This window comes from Rhagoletis zephyria, unplaced genomic scaffold, assembly GCF_001687245.7.
Source record: "Rhagoletis zephyria isolate East Lansing unplaced genomic scaffold, Rhagoletis_zephyria_1.1 Rzeph_scaffold_00393, whole genome shotgun sequence".
Classification (NCBI taxonomy): Eukaryota; Metazoa; Arthropoda; class Insecta; order Diptera; family Tephritidae; genus Rhagoletis; species Rhagoletis zephyria.
In genome coordinates this window covers 117,820-133,672 of record NW_016157477.1, presented here as the reverse complement: position 1 = coordinate 133,672, position 15,853 = coordinate 117,820, and the positions used below count along the sequence as shown (strand labels likewise).

At 35.3% G+C, this 15,853-nt stretch overlaps 1 protein-coding gene across 7 annotated transcripts in view; it reads left to right on the top strand.

Annotated features, from left to right (window-relative positions):
• Positions 1 to 15,853, top strand: part of LOC108359435 (membrane-associated guanylate kinase, WW and PDZ domain-containing protein 1-like) — an 87,858-nt gene that overhangs the window by 12,419 nt on the left and 59,586 nt on the right. For all 7 annotated transcript variants that reach the window (XM_017611299.1, XM_017611306.1, XM_017611300.1 and 4 more), the window contains exon 2: positions 14,435 to 15,776. In XM_017611299.1, the coding sequence (XP_017466788.1) occupies positions 15,035 to 15,776 (742 nt within the window). In that variant the 5' untranslated portion in view covers positions 14,435 to 15,034. The remainder of the gene's footprint in view (positions 1 to 14,434; positions 15,777 to 15,853) is intronic.

The following is a 15,853-nucleotide window of genomic DNA, read 5'->3' as shown; positions in this document are numbered from 1 at the left end:
CACGCCCACTTATGGTTACATGTGTATATCTTGGTTGGTAACAGAGGAAGAGGAAGGCCTCCTCTGCGTTGGAAAGACCAGGTGGAGAAGGACTTGGCTTCACTTGGCATTTCCAATTGGCGTCAGTTAGCACAGAAGAGAAATGACTGGCGTGCTGTTTTGGACTCGGCCAAAATCGCTTAGGTGGTTACAGCGCCAATTAAGAAGAAGAAGAAGGGAAGTGGGCGTGGTTACAGTCCGATTTCGCACATTTTCAATACCATCCGTCCTACGCCCGAAAGAAGTGCACGCACCAAGTTTTGTTAAGATATCTCAATTTCTACTCGAGTTATCGTGTGCACAGGCAGACGGACGGACGGGCAGACAGTCACCGCTTAATCGATTTCGCTCAATTCTCTATATCTATCTCGATTCGTTTTGCCTGTTACAAACAACCGTTAAGTGAACAAAGTTATAATACCCTTGTGCACAAGTGCGCTCGGGTATAAAAAGTTACAATTAATTCCGTTGTAACCTTTTCAATATCTCAACTCTGTCGTTAAAGTTGCATGGTGTCAAGTTAGCACTACATACCCTTTTTTCTTAAAAAACGAGAGCTACAAATTTTTTCTTTCCACAACGAATTTACAACAAAAAAGTTACAATTAATTCCGCTGTAACCCTTTCAATATCTCAATTTTGTCGTCAATGGTGCATGGTGTCAAGTTAGCACTACATACCCTTTTTTCTTAAAAAACGAGAGCTACAAATTTTTTCTTTCCACAACGAATTTACAACAAAAAAGTTACAATTAATTCCGCTGTAACCCTTTCAATATCTCAATTTTGTCGTCAATGGTGCATGGTGTCAAGTTAGCACTACATATTAAATTTTGTTCGAAAAATTTTTAAGATTTTTCCAGAAAAACGAAAGCTACAAATTTTTTCTTTCCACAACGAATTTACAACAAAAAAGTTACAATTAATTCCGCTGTAACCCTTTCAATATCTCAATTTTGTCGTCAATGGTGCATGGTGTCAAGTTAGCACTACATATTAAATTTTGTTCGAAAAATTTTTAAGATTTTTCCAGAAAAACGAAAGCTACAAATTTTGTTTTTTCACAACAAATTTTAAAGTTAAAAGGTACAATTAATGGCATAGTAACATATTGGATATCTCAATTCTATCGACTAGGTGTATGGTGTCAAGTTAGCACTACATAAGTACCATTTTTTCTTAAAAAATGTGAGCTACAAATTTTTTCTCTCCACAACAAATTTACAACAAATATACTACATTTAATGCCGTAGCTAACTTTTCCTATTTCGAAAAGTGTAGTGCTAACTTGACATACGTAAAATACCAAGCGATTTCTTAGTTTTATGTAACTATCATTTGAATGAATGTGACTGGTGGGACACTGAAAAGAACTCTATTTTACCCTTGTGCACTCAAAGATGAATTTTAGCCAAAACCCTTAATTTTCACGAACGATGTATTTGTGTTGTAAAATATAAATTATACGCTTTCGTGTTTTCAATAAAAAATAGTTTTATATAATCTTCATAGAAATATTAAAAAATATTTAAAGTTGTGACTGGTGGGACATCTCGATGGGACTGGTGTAAAGTAATTATGCATGAAATAAAAGCTTCCATAGACAAAAATTACAACTTCTTTTAATTTCTTAATATTTTGCCACAGGTCAATGAAATGTAGTCATTTAAAAAGAGGTTACTACTGAAATAGAGTTAATTACGGCATATTTAAATTTATGTCGTTTTCCTCTTTTCAATGGAATGACCCACTTCTCTTCATATGATATTGATAGTTACAATATACATAAATGAAGATACTGTAATTATTATGGAATGAAGATACTGCAATTAAAAGAACAAACTGAACGTATGATGTACGGTTTAAATACTTTATTTGTTTTGTATATAAGGGCATAGGAAAAATGTTTTTAATTAAATTTTTTTTTTGTGTATATAAATAGAAATTTTTGGGTTTAAGAAAAAATAAGTTTTTTGGTACCCTTTACAACGATACCAATTTTTTAAAAATCGGTTTTGTAATTTTTTTGTTTAAAATATTTGATTTATAAAATAGGTATTTTTTTGATTTTAAGTGCTTTTTCTCAAATATGCACACCAGAAGAAAGGGGGTTTAAACGCCTTTACAACAATACCAATCTTTTAAAAATCGGTTTGTACTTTTTTTGTTTAAAATATTTTTTTTTATAAAAAAGGTATTTTTTCATTTAAGTGTTTTTTTCTAAAATTTTTATATACGAAGTATACAAATACGCATATCAGAAGAGAGGAGGTTTGATTGCGTTTACAACGATATAAATTAAAAAAAAAAAATCGGTTAGTAATTTTTTTGGTTAACATTTTTTTTTGTTATAAAAAAAAGTCTATATTTCTAGTTTTTTAGTTATTTGCATATAATAAGAAAAAATAATTTTTTACCAAAGGCCCTATTTCGAACTTCGAAGGCCCATATCTCGATTTCGGAGGCTCACTTCGAAAAACGGAGAAATTACTTAAAAAAAATTGGTTTGGTCCAATACCCAGCCGAGTGCTGTACAGTGTAATGCAGTGATTCCCAAAGTGGTCCAGGTGGACCCCCAGGGGTCCAGGGAGACTCGACGGGGGTCTAAGATGGCGTGAAAAAAATATGGGGGTCGATTAGTTGCAAGTGGGGGTCCACGAAAATGTATCTGGTTTCGATAGTGAGAAACCAAAATGTTTGCTTGATAGCCTCTTTAATTAACTTTAATTTTTTTGAGCGGTGTATAATGCTCTTGACGCACTGCTGCACTTACCGTCACTTTGTGTTTTCATACGTGGGAAAGGCCTACTGCAGACTAAAAGGAACCGGTTGTTGGTATAACACTGAATGGGCCCGGCGGAAATTGCTGGCGGCAGAGAATGAAGCACTTGTGTCTTCAATGCTACAGGAAAGTGGGCCACTATTACCTTTGTTGAAGAGATTCTATAACGTTGAGTTCCTTGAGACTGAATGCTGGTAATAAGGCATCTGACCAATTGGTCAGAATTGGCTCAGACCAGACATTCCTCGGTCCGCAACCAGTTTTAGAACAACCACTTTCGCCCATCGAAGCAATCATCAGAAACTGAATGAATACTTCGCTCACCAATGACTGGGAGGCATCGAGAGGCAAAACTCATGTTGCCTTCAATCTCAGAAGGTCTACCTAGTTTTATGCTCTCACTAAGCAGACTACACTGCAGACAACTTGTTGGACTGCTGACTGTCACTTCTCGTTGCACAAACAACTGACTGTGATAGGCGTAAATGACAAGTCCATTTGCCCATCCTGCCTTGAAGAGGATGAGACGGTGGAACACTTTTTGTGCTTCTTGCTTGCTTGATTGCTTGCCATCGATTTTTCCAGACTCCTTCTTTTCTCTATTGTCAGTTTCTGAATTAAAAGTTTGGCGTAAAAAACTTAGCCGTTTTGTTGTTTTAAGTTTTGTGTTTAAAAATGTGAGTGATAAATATTTTTCGCCTCACTTTAAAACTCGGAGCGATAAAAGTAAAAATAATGCCATCAACACTAATAAACTATTTTACAAATACTCCACGTACGAAGTCATGAGTGAGCCGAACATTTGATGAGTTTATTAATTTATTTATTCATTTAAGCTCGCGAGCAACCCCAGCGCCGCAGTTCGTATACGTATACAGAAGCAGTGTTGCCGTTGTGCAACTAAAGAGGAAATTTGACCCTTTTTAAGCGCCAATACCCTTTGACTCGACTTTTTAAAAATTTTGATTTTTTGACCCTTTTCCAAAATTATGTGCGACTTTTGCCCCTTCTCACATATTTTTTTAGGTATTGTTAACAGAACCATGCTATTCAAAAAGATTTCCTCTTGTAAGTACGAAAAAATTCATCACCTTAAACTTTTGAAGAAAACGCAACTCTTCGCCTTGTAACAACTCGATTTCTGTGTATGTTTGCAAAGTTTGTTCCGCTATTTACTTTTTATATTCAATAGCAGAACGTTGGAGCAGCGATAAGTCATTCTAATACATGCAAATTTGATTTTGACTTTGGTTCTCAGATTTATTTTTTTACTAGTAAAGAAAAGCAAAAATAATATGGCGACCCTTTTTTTCGTCAATTACCAATTTTCTGCGACTTTCTGGAAATCCGCAACGGCAACTCTGTACAAAAGCAAAGCAGCGAACTTCGATTCAGTCTGCTTGCAGATTTCAGCAAGGTAACATCACGCTCGGCTGTTGATTGTTTTTCTTCGTAATTTTAGCACACGCTTGCCACATTTTGTGTAGGAAATTTACAAAAAAAAAAACGCCCAAAGCAAAAAGTGGTGTATTTTTCTTCGATTGGTGTTTGCGTGAGTTTGCTACGATTCAAACACAAAATAGTGCGACTCTATATAAGAACTTCAGTTTATAGTTCAAAGAACCTTCAACACCCACAATGTCTATTATGCTGTCATTCCTACGTATTTTTAATATAAGTAAACTGTATTTTTCATGCCGAGTGAATTTAAAAAAATATAAAATGGGCTTCTTGCTGACCAACGTTCACTAATTTTATAATAAGTTCCATGATTTTTTTTTTAAAAAAGGGCACAAATTGCATACTTTATTTTAGAAAAATGGTTTTCTATCTAAAGAAATCGATAGAGAAATATAAATGCCGGTTTATGGCCAGATATACTTAATTAATAATATTTATAAGTTATACTCTATTTTTAGGACTAAATACCTATTTATATGAGAATAATAAAGTCTAAGCACCGTAACCATCTTGCCGGCTGGCATTTCACAGATTTGGTTCTAACAAAACGGTGCCCAGTTATTAAACAAATGAATTTTACCAATTTAAATTTTTTTAATTTTACATGTATTAAATTTTTCGTATGATATAGTATTAGTTACTAAAACTTCCAAAATTCATTATTCCACTATACGTATAGGCAAAATAAACCAAAAGACCCATGCACAAAAAATACCACTTTTAGTACATTTATAAAAAATGTGGCAACTATAACTGAGCGCGACGCACTAATACCACGTCAAAGTGAGACTTTTGGTGTGCCCAGCATTGGTTTATGGTGATGATAATGTAAATAACGCTAGGGCTCGAAGTGCTCTTATAAATAGTAACTCCTAAGAGCGAGAGAGTATTTTGGTAGAATTACGAGCTCTATTTTTAAAACCTGCAAGTGCGTAATCACATAATTTTAATAAATAGAAATAAGGAAAATAATAGAAAGAAAATATTTTAGTTTTATTTTGGCCACTCCGAGTTTAGTTTTTGAATTCACCCGCGATGCAAATTTACACAAGTAGATCTAATCTTCGCATTTAATTTTTTACGAGCTTTGGGAATATTTAGAAATGTATCAGCAGGGGCTCCACCGAAACCATTAAATTTTTTGAAAGGGGTCTACGAGTAAAAAGTTTGGGAACCTCTGGTGTAATGATTCGAGTATCTTCATTTATGTATATTGTAACTATTGATATCTTATAAGAGAAGGGTAAATTTTTTTATCTAAAATAAAGTTAGAAGGAAAAAATTCGAGGGTGTGCTAGTTTACATATTAGTCCTTGACATATATTTGTTTCAAAAATAAATATTGGAAATTTCCAAGGATATTCAAGGATAAAGTTTTAAAAGGACATTTTCAACACGTCCTGGTGCAGCAAAAAATTTATGTTTTTTTTTAATTCTACAGAATTTTTCCTTTTAATTGATACCCATTTTGTTACTCTACAATGCACCAAATCTTTTAAATATCTTTGCATCCAAGCATATCCCAGAAATTTCAAAGTCCTTTAAAAAAATCCTGTATGTATTGATTTTTTCGAGTGTTTAAAAAATTTTTGGTTTTTGTCGCACGGTGTAATTAATGGAAACAAATTTTCATGAAAATAATTCTGAATATAAAATTAGAACAAGGTTACACTTTCATTTGTCGCCTAGTGTATATGTATTGAGAATCTTGTTTAATGTGTGTAAGTATAACGTGTTTATGGTGAGCTTATAAATGCAATGCTTTTTGCCACGCCACGGTCAAATGCACTTTCCTTGTATGTACCTCGGTCTACTGCGTTTTCATGTAATTTTTTCTAAAAAGTCGTCAACTGTTTATAATTGCAAATTTAAGTCCTCAATAGCGCTCGGACACGGTTAAAATATAATTGACTAAAGACAAATTTTCTCCAAATTTAAATTTATTGTAACTTAAAGGGCAACCCCTGTGTGTTTTCGTACTCAGATTCTTTTCTCTATAAATTCTCTTAACTTCAGCACATACCATAAGCTATGAGTCACATTACATTCATATGTATGTTTGATGGTCGTACATACCCTGCAGGAAATTTATCTAACTAGTAAAATTTGTATGAGCATATTTAAATATAAACTAGTTAAAAGAAAGCAAACTGTCGATTATGATTCATGCATGACTTGACAACTCATTTTTAGTTTGTCAAAGCTAATTAAAAGTGAGCTATTTATCGAAATCTGACGGCTACACAGTGGTAAGCAGTGCGCGCTTCCACTCCGCAGCACCTGGGTTCAAACCCTGGTCAAAGCAACATCGCTAAAAATATAGAAAAAAGGTTTTTTCTTAACAGCGGCCGTCCCTCGGCAGGGAATGGCAAACCTCCGAGTATATTTCTGCCATGAAAAATAGCTTCTCATAAAAATACAATCGCCGTTCGGAGTCGGCGTAAAAGTGTAGGTCCCTCCGCTTTGTGTGACAACATCGGCGCACGCCACAAATCGGAGAAGAAGCTCGGCCAAACACTAACATATTTATGTGTAAGCGCCAATCTATTATTATTATGTTTATCGAAATCCCGCAGAAAAGCTAAGTACAAGTTGGGTAATTTTTAATAATTGATATTTTTTTCTGCAGGGGTATTCACGTGAATACGTATGAATCATTAATCTTGATCATCGTTTTGCTTTATTTCTAGGAAGCGAATAAACTTTTATTAACTTTTTGTTTTAGCTTATAAACTTCACATTAAATAAATTCCCCTTTTAATATCTAATAGCTTTTTCATTAACACGCCTAGGTAGATGTATTTTTTTAACGTACATGTACATGTACATTAGGGTGCTTTATCTTTTGCGACTATTGTTTTTTTTCACTCCTACCTCGAAATTTTGTGGAAAACACCAAAAAAACTGCCTGAAAATTTGAACCCTTAATATTAACATTAAGTACTCGCCCAAGGCGTGCAAAGATTTCCCATATGAAATTCACGTAAAATGTGATTGTTTTTCTTCAAAATTCTATAGTTCAGAGGCATTTAATGGTATAATCATGGCCAATGATGGGTTTTCTTCAGTAGTAAACGTTCTACAGAAGTATCAATTGCGGCGTAACTCAAACTCCCACCAGCGAGTTAGTAAGGGTCACTAAACCCAATATTTTCATGAAATTCCCATGTTTTTCCCCTATCTCCTAAATAACAAGAGGTACAGAAAAATTGAAAATCACAAACTTGTAGGCCATTCAATTTGTAGAAAATTGTTTTTAAGATATTAGGCTTTGAAATTGAGGTATGTAGTGTGGAATTTTCATTGATTATTGTGCTAAATTGTGATAATTGTTGATCAGCTTCAAAGCCCAATATCTCAAAAAATATCGATATTAGCAATTTGGCGTTCTAGAACTTTTTTGTAGAAAAGTGAATGACCTACAAGTTTGTGATTTTCAATTTTTCTGTATTATTTTTTCCTGTTACTCTTTAACACTGGATCAAAATCTTTTTCCAAGCGAAACTTATCAATTTTTTACTCTCGTACATAAAGCTAACGGAATAAAATGTTTTGCAAAAGAACAACCTCTAACTGATATTTGTACAGGGTGCGCCATTCCAAGAAATATATATAACCAGTGTTGATATAATTGATTTAATATTTTTTTCAATAAGTTGTTTCTATTATTTTTCCAACACTGTACATTAAAGTGGTCCAAAAATGTATGTAAAAAAATTAGGTCGCATTTTTAAAGCCGTCAGCCTCTAGGATTGTTCTATACCAAAAAAAAAATATACCCCTATCTTTTTATTTTGAAAAAAAGAACAAATTAGGGTGTGCTCAAAGCGCTCAAAGTTTTCAATGTATTTTATATGGGGAAAAAACAACTTTTCGTAGAAATAGTGTAGAATTCTTGAAAATCAATATTTTTCGATCGGAAAAGTTTGCTTATCTTCAGGAGGTTCCCGGTAATAATACCCAATTATTCCTTTAACAATTTTTTCATGCTAACTGTATTTTATAGGTCCTGGAAAATGCAATGGGGGGACCAATAAAAAATCTTTAATCCTAAAAAATGGTTAAATAAATAACTGGATATTAATATTTGAAGTCTCCTGAAGAGAACCACGGTTTTACGATTGTAAAATATTGATTTTCAAGAGTTTTATACCATTTTTACGAAAATTTGTTTTTTCCCCATATAAAATACATGGAAAACTTTGAGCGCTGTGAGCACTCCCTAAATATTTTTTGATTTCAAAATGAAAAAATATGGGTATATTTATTTTCGGTTCAGAACAATCCTAGGGGGTGGCGGCATTAAAATTCCGACTTTATTATTTTGGACCACTCTACTGTACATATATATATTTATGACCACATGTAGTTGCGGGATTGGCGGTAGTCACGGGATGAGTTAAGTACGGAGAGAATAGACATCGCAGTTCATTCATCATTTATATAGTCAAAATCATAATCTTTTTATGCCTTTTGGCTGATGCTACGAATGCTGGTTTGCAAAAAGAAAACAAAAAAGAAAACAGAAACAAATACAAAACTAATCCAACAGCCACAATCACAGCAAACGGCACAATGCCAAATCCTCGATCTGAAGTCAATGTCATGTCACTAATAATGTAGTGAATTTCTTTACGATATCGCTACAATTATATTTGCAATTGCATTTGCTGCACTGAAAATGGTGGCGCTTGTTTTCCTCCCCAATCGACGCTGCTAGGCGTTTTACCAGCACTTGTTGCTGGCGCATTTAACCATCCATCATTCAGTCATGCAGACGACTACGAGTTGCCAAGCCAAACCGTCAGCCAGTGAGTCAGACGGCGAGCAAATTTCTTATAAATTCAGTCAGTCGCGCAGTCAGCTGGTGTCTTCCAAGTGTTTGTATGCGCCAGTCGCTGCAGGCGTGTTTTGGGCCTGTCGCTTCAGTCGTTCCTCACTACATCAACACGCAGTTGGTATTTTGCTTGCATTTATTGTAAAAGTTAAATATTTCTCGAGTTAAAATGTTTTTGCGAATTTTTCATAGAAATTTACTGCTGCACAACAAAGAAAGCTAAGTTTTTACAAAAGTGTTAGTTCACACGTTTATCCGTTCGTACACAGATTGTGGCTCGCCAGCGCCACTTTCCTTTGTTATACTCGTAACGTGAAAAACATAAAAATTATACATTTTAAATACTTTACTCTTCTTTTAAGCGCACAGTGTTAACATTTGCTGTAAACCGTTTAGCGAATTTAATCCTACAAATTGCTCTGTAAGATACGTATATACCCTTCATTATATACATTTTTTAATTCACTCCTTTTTTCCTGCCTTTAAAGGTAGGAGTTTTGTTTTTGGCTGGTGCTACTTCCGGTAGGTTAGGCGTAAAATGTATTTATGAATGAATTTCCGTCATTCCTAATTTCGGCGTTGTGCCATCTTCAGTGTAATATTTCGTATTCAATAGTTAGTGTTTTACCATCCCGAAAGACATTCCAATGCGAAATATCTGGGAGTGATTCTAGATACTAAATTAAACTGGAAACTTAACGTTGAGAAACGTAAAGAGAGGGCTTACATCGATTATTCTACTTTTGACAAAGTCGTCGACCATTATTATTTCGTCTAAAGCTTACTCGATGGTGGAATTCATAATGAGGAACAATAAAAATTTTAGGGACCTTATGACACTTAAAGCACTTTATATCGCTCTGGTTCGGAGTATTGTAGAATATGGGGCGATAATATGGAATCCATGCTATGCAAAGCACTCTGACAGAATAGAGAAAATCCAAAGGAAATTCACCAGATTTGCTGTGAAAAAATTTTTCAACGGCCGCGATATTCCAGGATATGCCCCAAGGAGTAAAATCCTTGGCCTCCAATTTTTAGCTGTGAGGAGGCTGTAGTCGTCGCTGGAAGCATTGTCTGCCTAGAGATATCTGATCTTTTTCAAATTCGGGAATCTAATTTTAATTTCAGAAATCGCTGTTCGCATAAGTCTTTATACTCGTACAACGAACCGATAGGGAGAGTTATTTGCCTTTGTAACAAACAGTCTGCGCTAATTAATTTCAACGATAGCCTTTATTGTTTTAAATTAAGTTTATTTAAACTCTTTAACTAATCTAAATTTAAACATAGAAATGTAACAAATGTAAGAAATTATGTTTCAAAGACGGAAATAATTAAATAGACAATTCTTGAGGAGAAACTGGGGTTTAAAACCGAAACTTGTGAAGTGGACGTACACCGCTATCACAAAGTCTATCCTTACCTACGGAGCCCTAATAGGGAGACCAGCCTTAAGCAAACAATACAGTACAAACAATGTCAGTAAATTAAATTGCTTACAAGGAGCGGCATGCTCGGGGATCACTGGATCAGAAAACTCCTGCATTTCAGAAGCACTGAATGTAGTCCTCAATATGATGCCCATTGATCTATGCCTAAAGGAAGCCCCGATGTACTCTGAAGTACGCCTCGAGAGAGTCGGGGCTGTTGGGTTTCGAGGACCTTTAGGCATAGCGCAATCTTAGGCCTTACCCCTATAGCAAATAAAACCACGGACTATATGGTATCAATCGTCGATTTTGGCTTGAATGTACATGTGCGGTTTCCATCCCGAAGAGAATGGAGAAGCTGCCGATAAGGAAGCAATTTGTATCTACACTGACAGGTCCAAGATGGACCTGGGGTATATTCCGAGGAGCTTGGTGTCAAACTAGCATATTTCATGCTGAAGTTCTGGGTATATGTGAAGCCTGTAGGATACAAAAAAAAAAGAGTGGCTATTTACTCATCTGCTGTAACCAAGTTTAAGCTAGCCCAAAAATGCGTCTCAGTCAATGTTCATCTCTCTTGTCAACATAGAAAGCAACGAGATAGCAGACGAACTGGCCAACGCGGGAGCTTATTTGGATGAATCTGTAGCGGTGTTACTGGGTTCTCCCCTTAGACTAATACGTGAAGCAGTTAGCGGATTTACCTAGTGCTATAATTGGCTACATATACAAATTCATAAGTGGTTCTAAATGGTTTGATTAAAATGCAACAATGTTTTGGCAGGTAGGCTGCGGTAAAATAAAATATCGCGCTAATTGATACCTGGGTGTCAACTTGGGTAACACTACAACCAACCACCCATATTTAATATGGGCCCGGTACCCCTTAGGTTATCTTATTTTGTGCTATATACACGTATATATAGATATAGGTAGATGGTTCTTTGTTGGTTGTATTGGTGGGTGGGTGAAAGTCAGTTATTTTTACCTTTTTGGTTTTTGTGGTTTAGGTCAGTGTTTCTGTGTGTTTATAGTGGCTCACAGATTATTTTACGTAACCACTTCTTTGTGTAACAGTTCAGATTGCTCTTTCTTTTTTTATCCCTTCACCGTATTTCCTAAATTTTGATCTAGTTTTGATAGTTGGAAGACACATAACTTTGATTGCCACGAAAGGGTTCAGGAACAACGAGATTCGGCATTGGTTACACGAAACACTACTTTATGATCCAGTAACATGAAACAACCGCCAATTCTCTTCTAGAAAACCGTCGAATTTGTTACTGTATATTTCAGTGATCGTTTTTAGACCATCCCGGCAAAGATTAGGGATTTGAGAGAATGCACGAGAAGGAGTTAAAAATATCTTGGTTTTACATTTTGTAACTCTCGCATGGAGGCTTTCATTGAAAAGGCTAGAGCGAAAATTTGCTTACGTATTCCAAATATTCACCTTGAAAATGCAAAGTTTTTTCAAAGCGAATTTAATTGAAAATTTTATATCACTTGATTCATAATATGTTGCACTGTGCTGCATTCCATCTTCGACGCCATTAGCTAATTTGTTTGCTTTTGAGCTCCCTTCACGCCGCACTTCCTATCTTAATCACTTTTATTTTTCATTGCGACTGGCACCACTTCTGCGGTGTCGCTGTTCTCTTTATGGTTAATACCTCGTCTTCGCTCAAGTGCTGAATATGATGTATTCACTGAGATTAAGCGGCGAGTATAAATGAGCTAAGCTCTATTTGACCAGGTTTATATTAACTTCATTGTCGTACTTTCATAGTTTTTGTTAGTATACACATAAATATAGTGTTTTGATACTTTTTAAGTTCATCTTTTATTTGGTAATTTAAATAGATCTACATTTTTATTTCTGCTTTCAAATACACACCAGTTGACATTTCGTGGACAATCATTATTTTATGGCCCCTGTGTGCATTAGCGTTTCAAACTGAATATTTTTTATCCATTCCTAGCTTTATTATTACGAATTTTCCTTTCACTTGTAAAAGATATTTGCAAATATCTAATGACATACTTACATAAAGACAAGTTACAATAAATACATACATATACGAATTTTCAAGGACATGGCGCATAGAGTTCCAGAACCCAAAATACACAAAACTCGAATGCATATATGTATGTACATATATATGTGCATACAGCTGCGAGCAATAAAATAGTAGTAAGATTCAAAATGATATTGTTTGCAACTTATGTGTATTTCTATATTTTTAATAATTTTAACTTCAAATATAGTTCGATCTTTAACAGAAACCACATAAAAAGAAAAAATTTCTCAAGTATTCAGTTTTATAGCCCATTCAATTTTAGTATAATAAAGTACAAGTTTCAAGTCACTAAAAGCTACCGTTAATTTTTTAGAACGTTTTTTGTCGAGGGTGTTGCGCATATAAAATATATTTTGTTAATACATACGTTATTTAAAAAAAAAATCTAAGGTGCAACGGTACATCTTAGTGACTTGAAACTTGCACTTGATTGTACTAAAATTGAATGGGCTACAAAACTGCATACATATTTTCATACATAATTTTCGGAAAATTCTAAACAAGGCGAATTTATATAAGGTTGTGTTACTGGCGAATCTAGATTTTCGCCGCGGTACTTCCTAATGTCAAAATGATGTGTTTGTTGTAAACAAGGCGAATTCATATTACAACAAACACATCATTTTGACATTAAGAAGTACCGCGGCGAAAATTTAAATTCGCCATCAACACCACCTTGTATAAATTCGCCTTGATTCTAAATAAAAAGTTTTAAATTTTTAATGATTTTTTTTTGACGTTTGGTTAATGGTTGTGAACTTTGGGCAAGCTTTTAAATCTTTATTTATGTAGTTTATGTTGTAGATCAAACTATATTTAAAATTAATTATAAAAATAAATAAATAAGTTGCAAACAATATCATTTTGAACAGTGCACAGTGATGCAAACGCGTAATTTACTATCCAAAAAAAGGTCGACAGCCTACAATTCTTGACGGATTCTTTCTATATATCTATTAATTCAGCTTAGAAGACATTACAGTACTCCGGTAGACGTAGTTTTATGCTTAGAAGTATGTGATTTAGATCAGAACCATCGATGAAGACTGAAATGGGACTAGCGTCTAGCTTTGTAGGCTTCACCATTCAGATTACATATTTGCCTCGTGTCATTTACGCTAGACAGGAGTTTGCCGCAAGAAGGAGCGAGAGTGCTTTCGGAGCTTTGGATTTTGTTTTTGGACGTTTGTTTGAGCAGCGTTCGTCACCGTACTGTAAGACGGAAGAAGAGAATGAATGGGCTGGAATGGTGAGCTGTGACAGCTAACTCCACAAAAAAAAATTTCCCGTAGGTGGTGCAGGAGTCGAGATATTGGGAGAACCTGCATTTATGGTCCGATTTGGTTCATATTCAGAAAGCGTATTTTAAATAGATTTACTACTATTTAACTTATTTAATTTTTTAGTTACAAATAAAAAAATACTTAACCAAAAATGGTTGAAATTTACAGACTTATGTACATACTACATCCGGTACTTTGAGGGGTAGCAAAAATTAGATATAGTACTACGTTTCAATCAGGATAGATCTTAAGTCGTGTACATGCGCTGCTAAATCGGCTATCTGTCTATTTTTGGCCCATAACATCATGAGTAAAAGTATAGATAAAGGAGATAAAGTGGTGTCAAAATATGTCGACAAATTTTGGAGTCAACATATGGCATAGTGAAAACTAGCCTTAAGAGACAGTCGGTAATGTCGATAACGATGTTTAACAGGAAGATAAAAAATATAATTTGATCTATTATACGATTTATAGCTAAGCAATATTTAAATATATTACGATTTTCTTTACTTTCAGTTTAATTCACAACAAACGATTACCAGTTTTGAGCGATTTATTTAAAAAGATAATGTAAATAAATGGAGAAATACCTTAATGTGATGATGTGGGTGGTTACGTGACTACATATGAAATGATGCACTTGAATATTTAGCTATGAAAAACTACTGAGCTTTGTAATTGAATCGTGAAACTACTAAGTTTTAACTGTAAATAAAATTGAAATCGCTCTCGGAGTAAAGATTTGCATCAAAACCAAATATAAATATGTATGCCGACAACACTGCCGCGAAAATGCAAATTTCAGCTTTGGGAACAGAGGAAATTCAACATCTCGATCTAGTGGATTTCCTCACATCCATATGAATGTATGTTGATGCATACCTATTCGCACACACAATGCCAAGCAGCGTCAGATAATAAACGCAGATAGGGAGTAGATAAAAAGTAAGGTCGCGTGTGAAAGCGTATAAAGACAACCTCAAGCTGTAAAGAGCCGCAAAATGTTGCTATTTTCTCTGCTAAAGCAATATAATTAAACAGATTAGAAAGAAATCTCATTAAAGCATAATAGAATAAAATAATTACAACACAGTTTGACCGAGGAATCGCTTTAAAATGCCTATATTGGCGGCGAAAATTTCACAAGCCACAGCCTCAGCTGCCATTATGGCAACGCCAACAACGACAACGAATTCCATTGGCAGCAGCCAGGGCAATGTAGACTCTGGCGCAACAATAACAACAACGACGATAACAGATCCAACAAACACCGGTGGCGCGTTGAACCATCATTATCATCATCCGCCGGCGCCGCATGCGGCCCCAAACACCGTAGGCAATGTCTTGTCGTCATCGTCGTCGATGGCACCTGCAACAACGTCTGTAGCTGGAGTAGCAGCAGCCCCAGCAATAGCTATGAGCACCGTTGCAGCTAGTTTAGCCACATTTAACGGAAATTCAAATTTAAATGTTGCCAACGGAAACATTGGCGGCAGTGGCAATCACAGCAACAACAACAGCAATACTAATAGTAACATCGCCAGCAGTGGTGGTGTTGGTGGCGGTGGCAAAAAGTCAATGACAACACTGAATGCATCCCGTGAGGATGTTGCATCACCACCTTCAACGCAGATTCCTTTTCTACAGTCGCTCGCACAGCTGGGCAGTACCATGCCATCAACGTCAATCAACAATCACCAGTTGTCAGCGTCCAGCAGTCAAGGTAATCGCAATCATAACAACAATAACAGCAATGGCACCGGCGCTAGCAGTAATAATAATGGCAATGGTAACGGCAATGGCAACAGCAACGGCAACGGCAATGGAAATATCAGCAGCATCCTCAAAGGAAGTAAAGGTGAGTGCGAAAAGCGAAAAAATAAATGTATTTGCAAATTGCCGTATCTAACGGAAATCCAATGTTGTACCACAAGC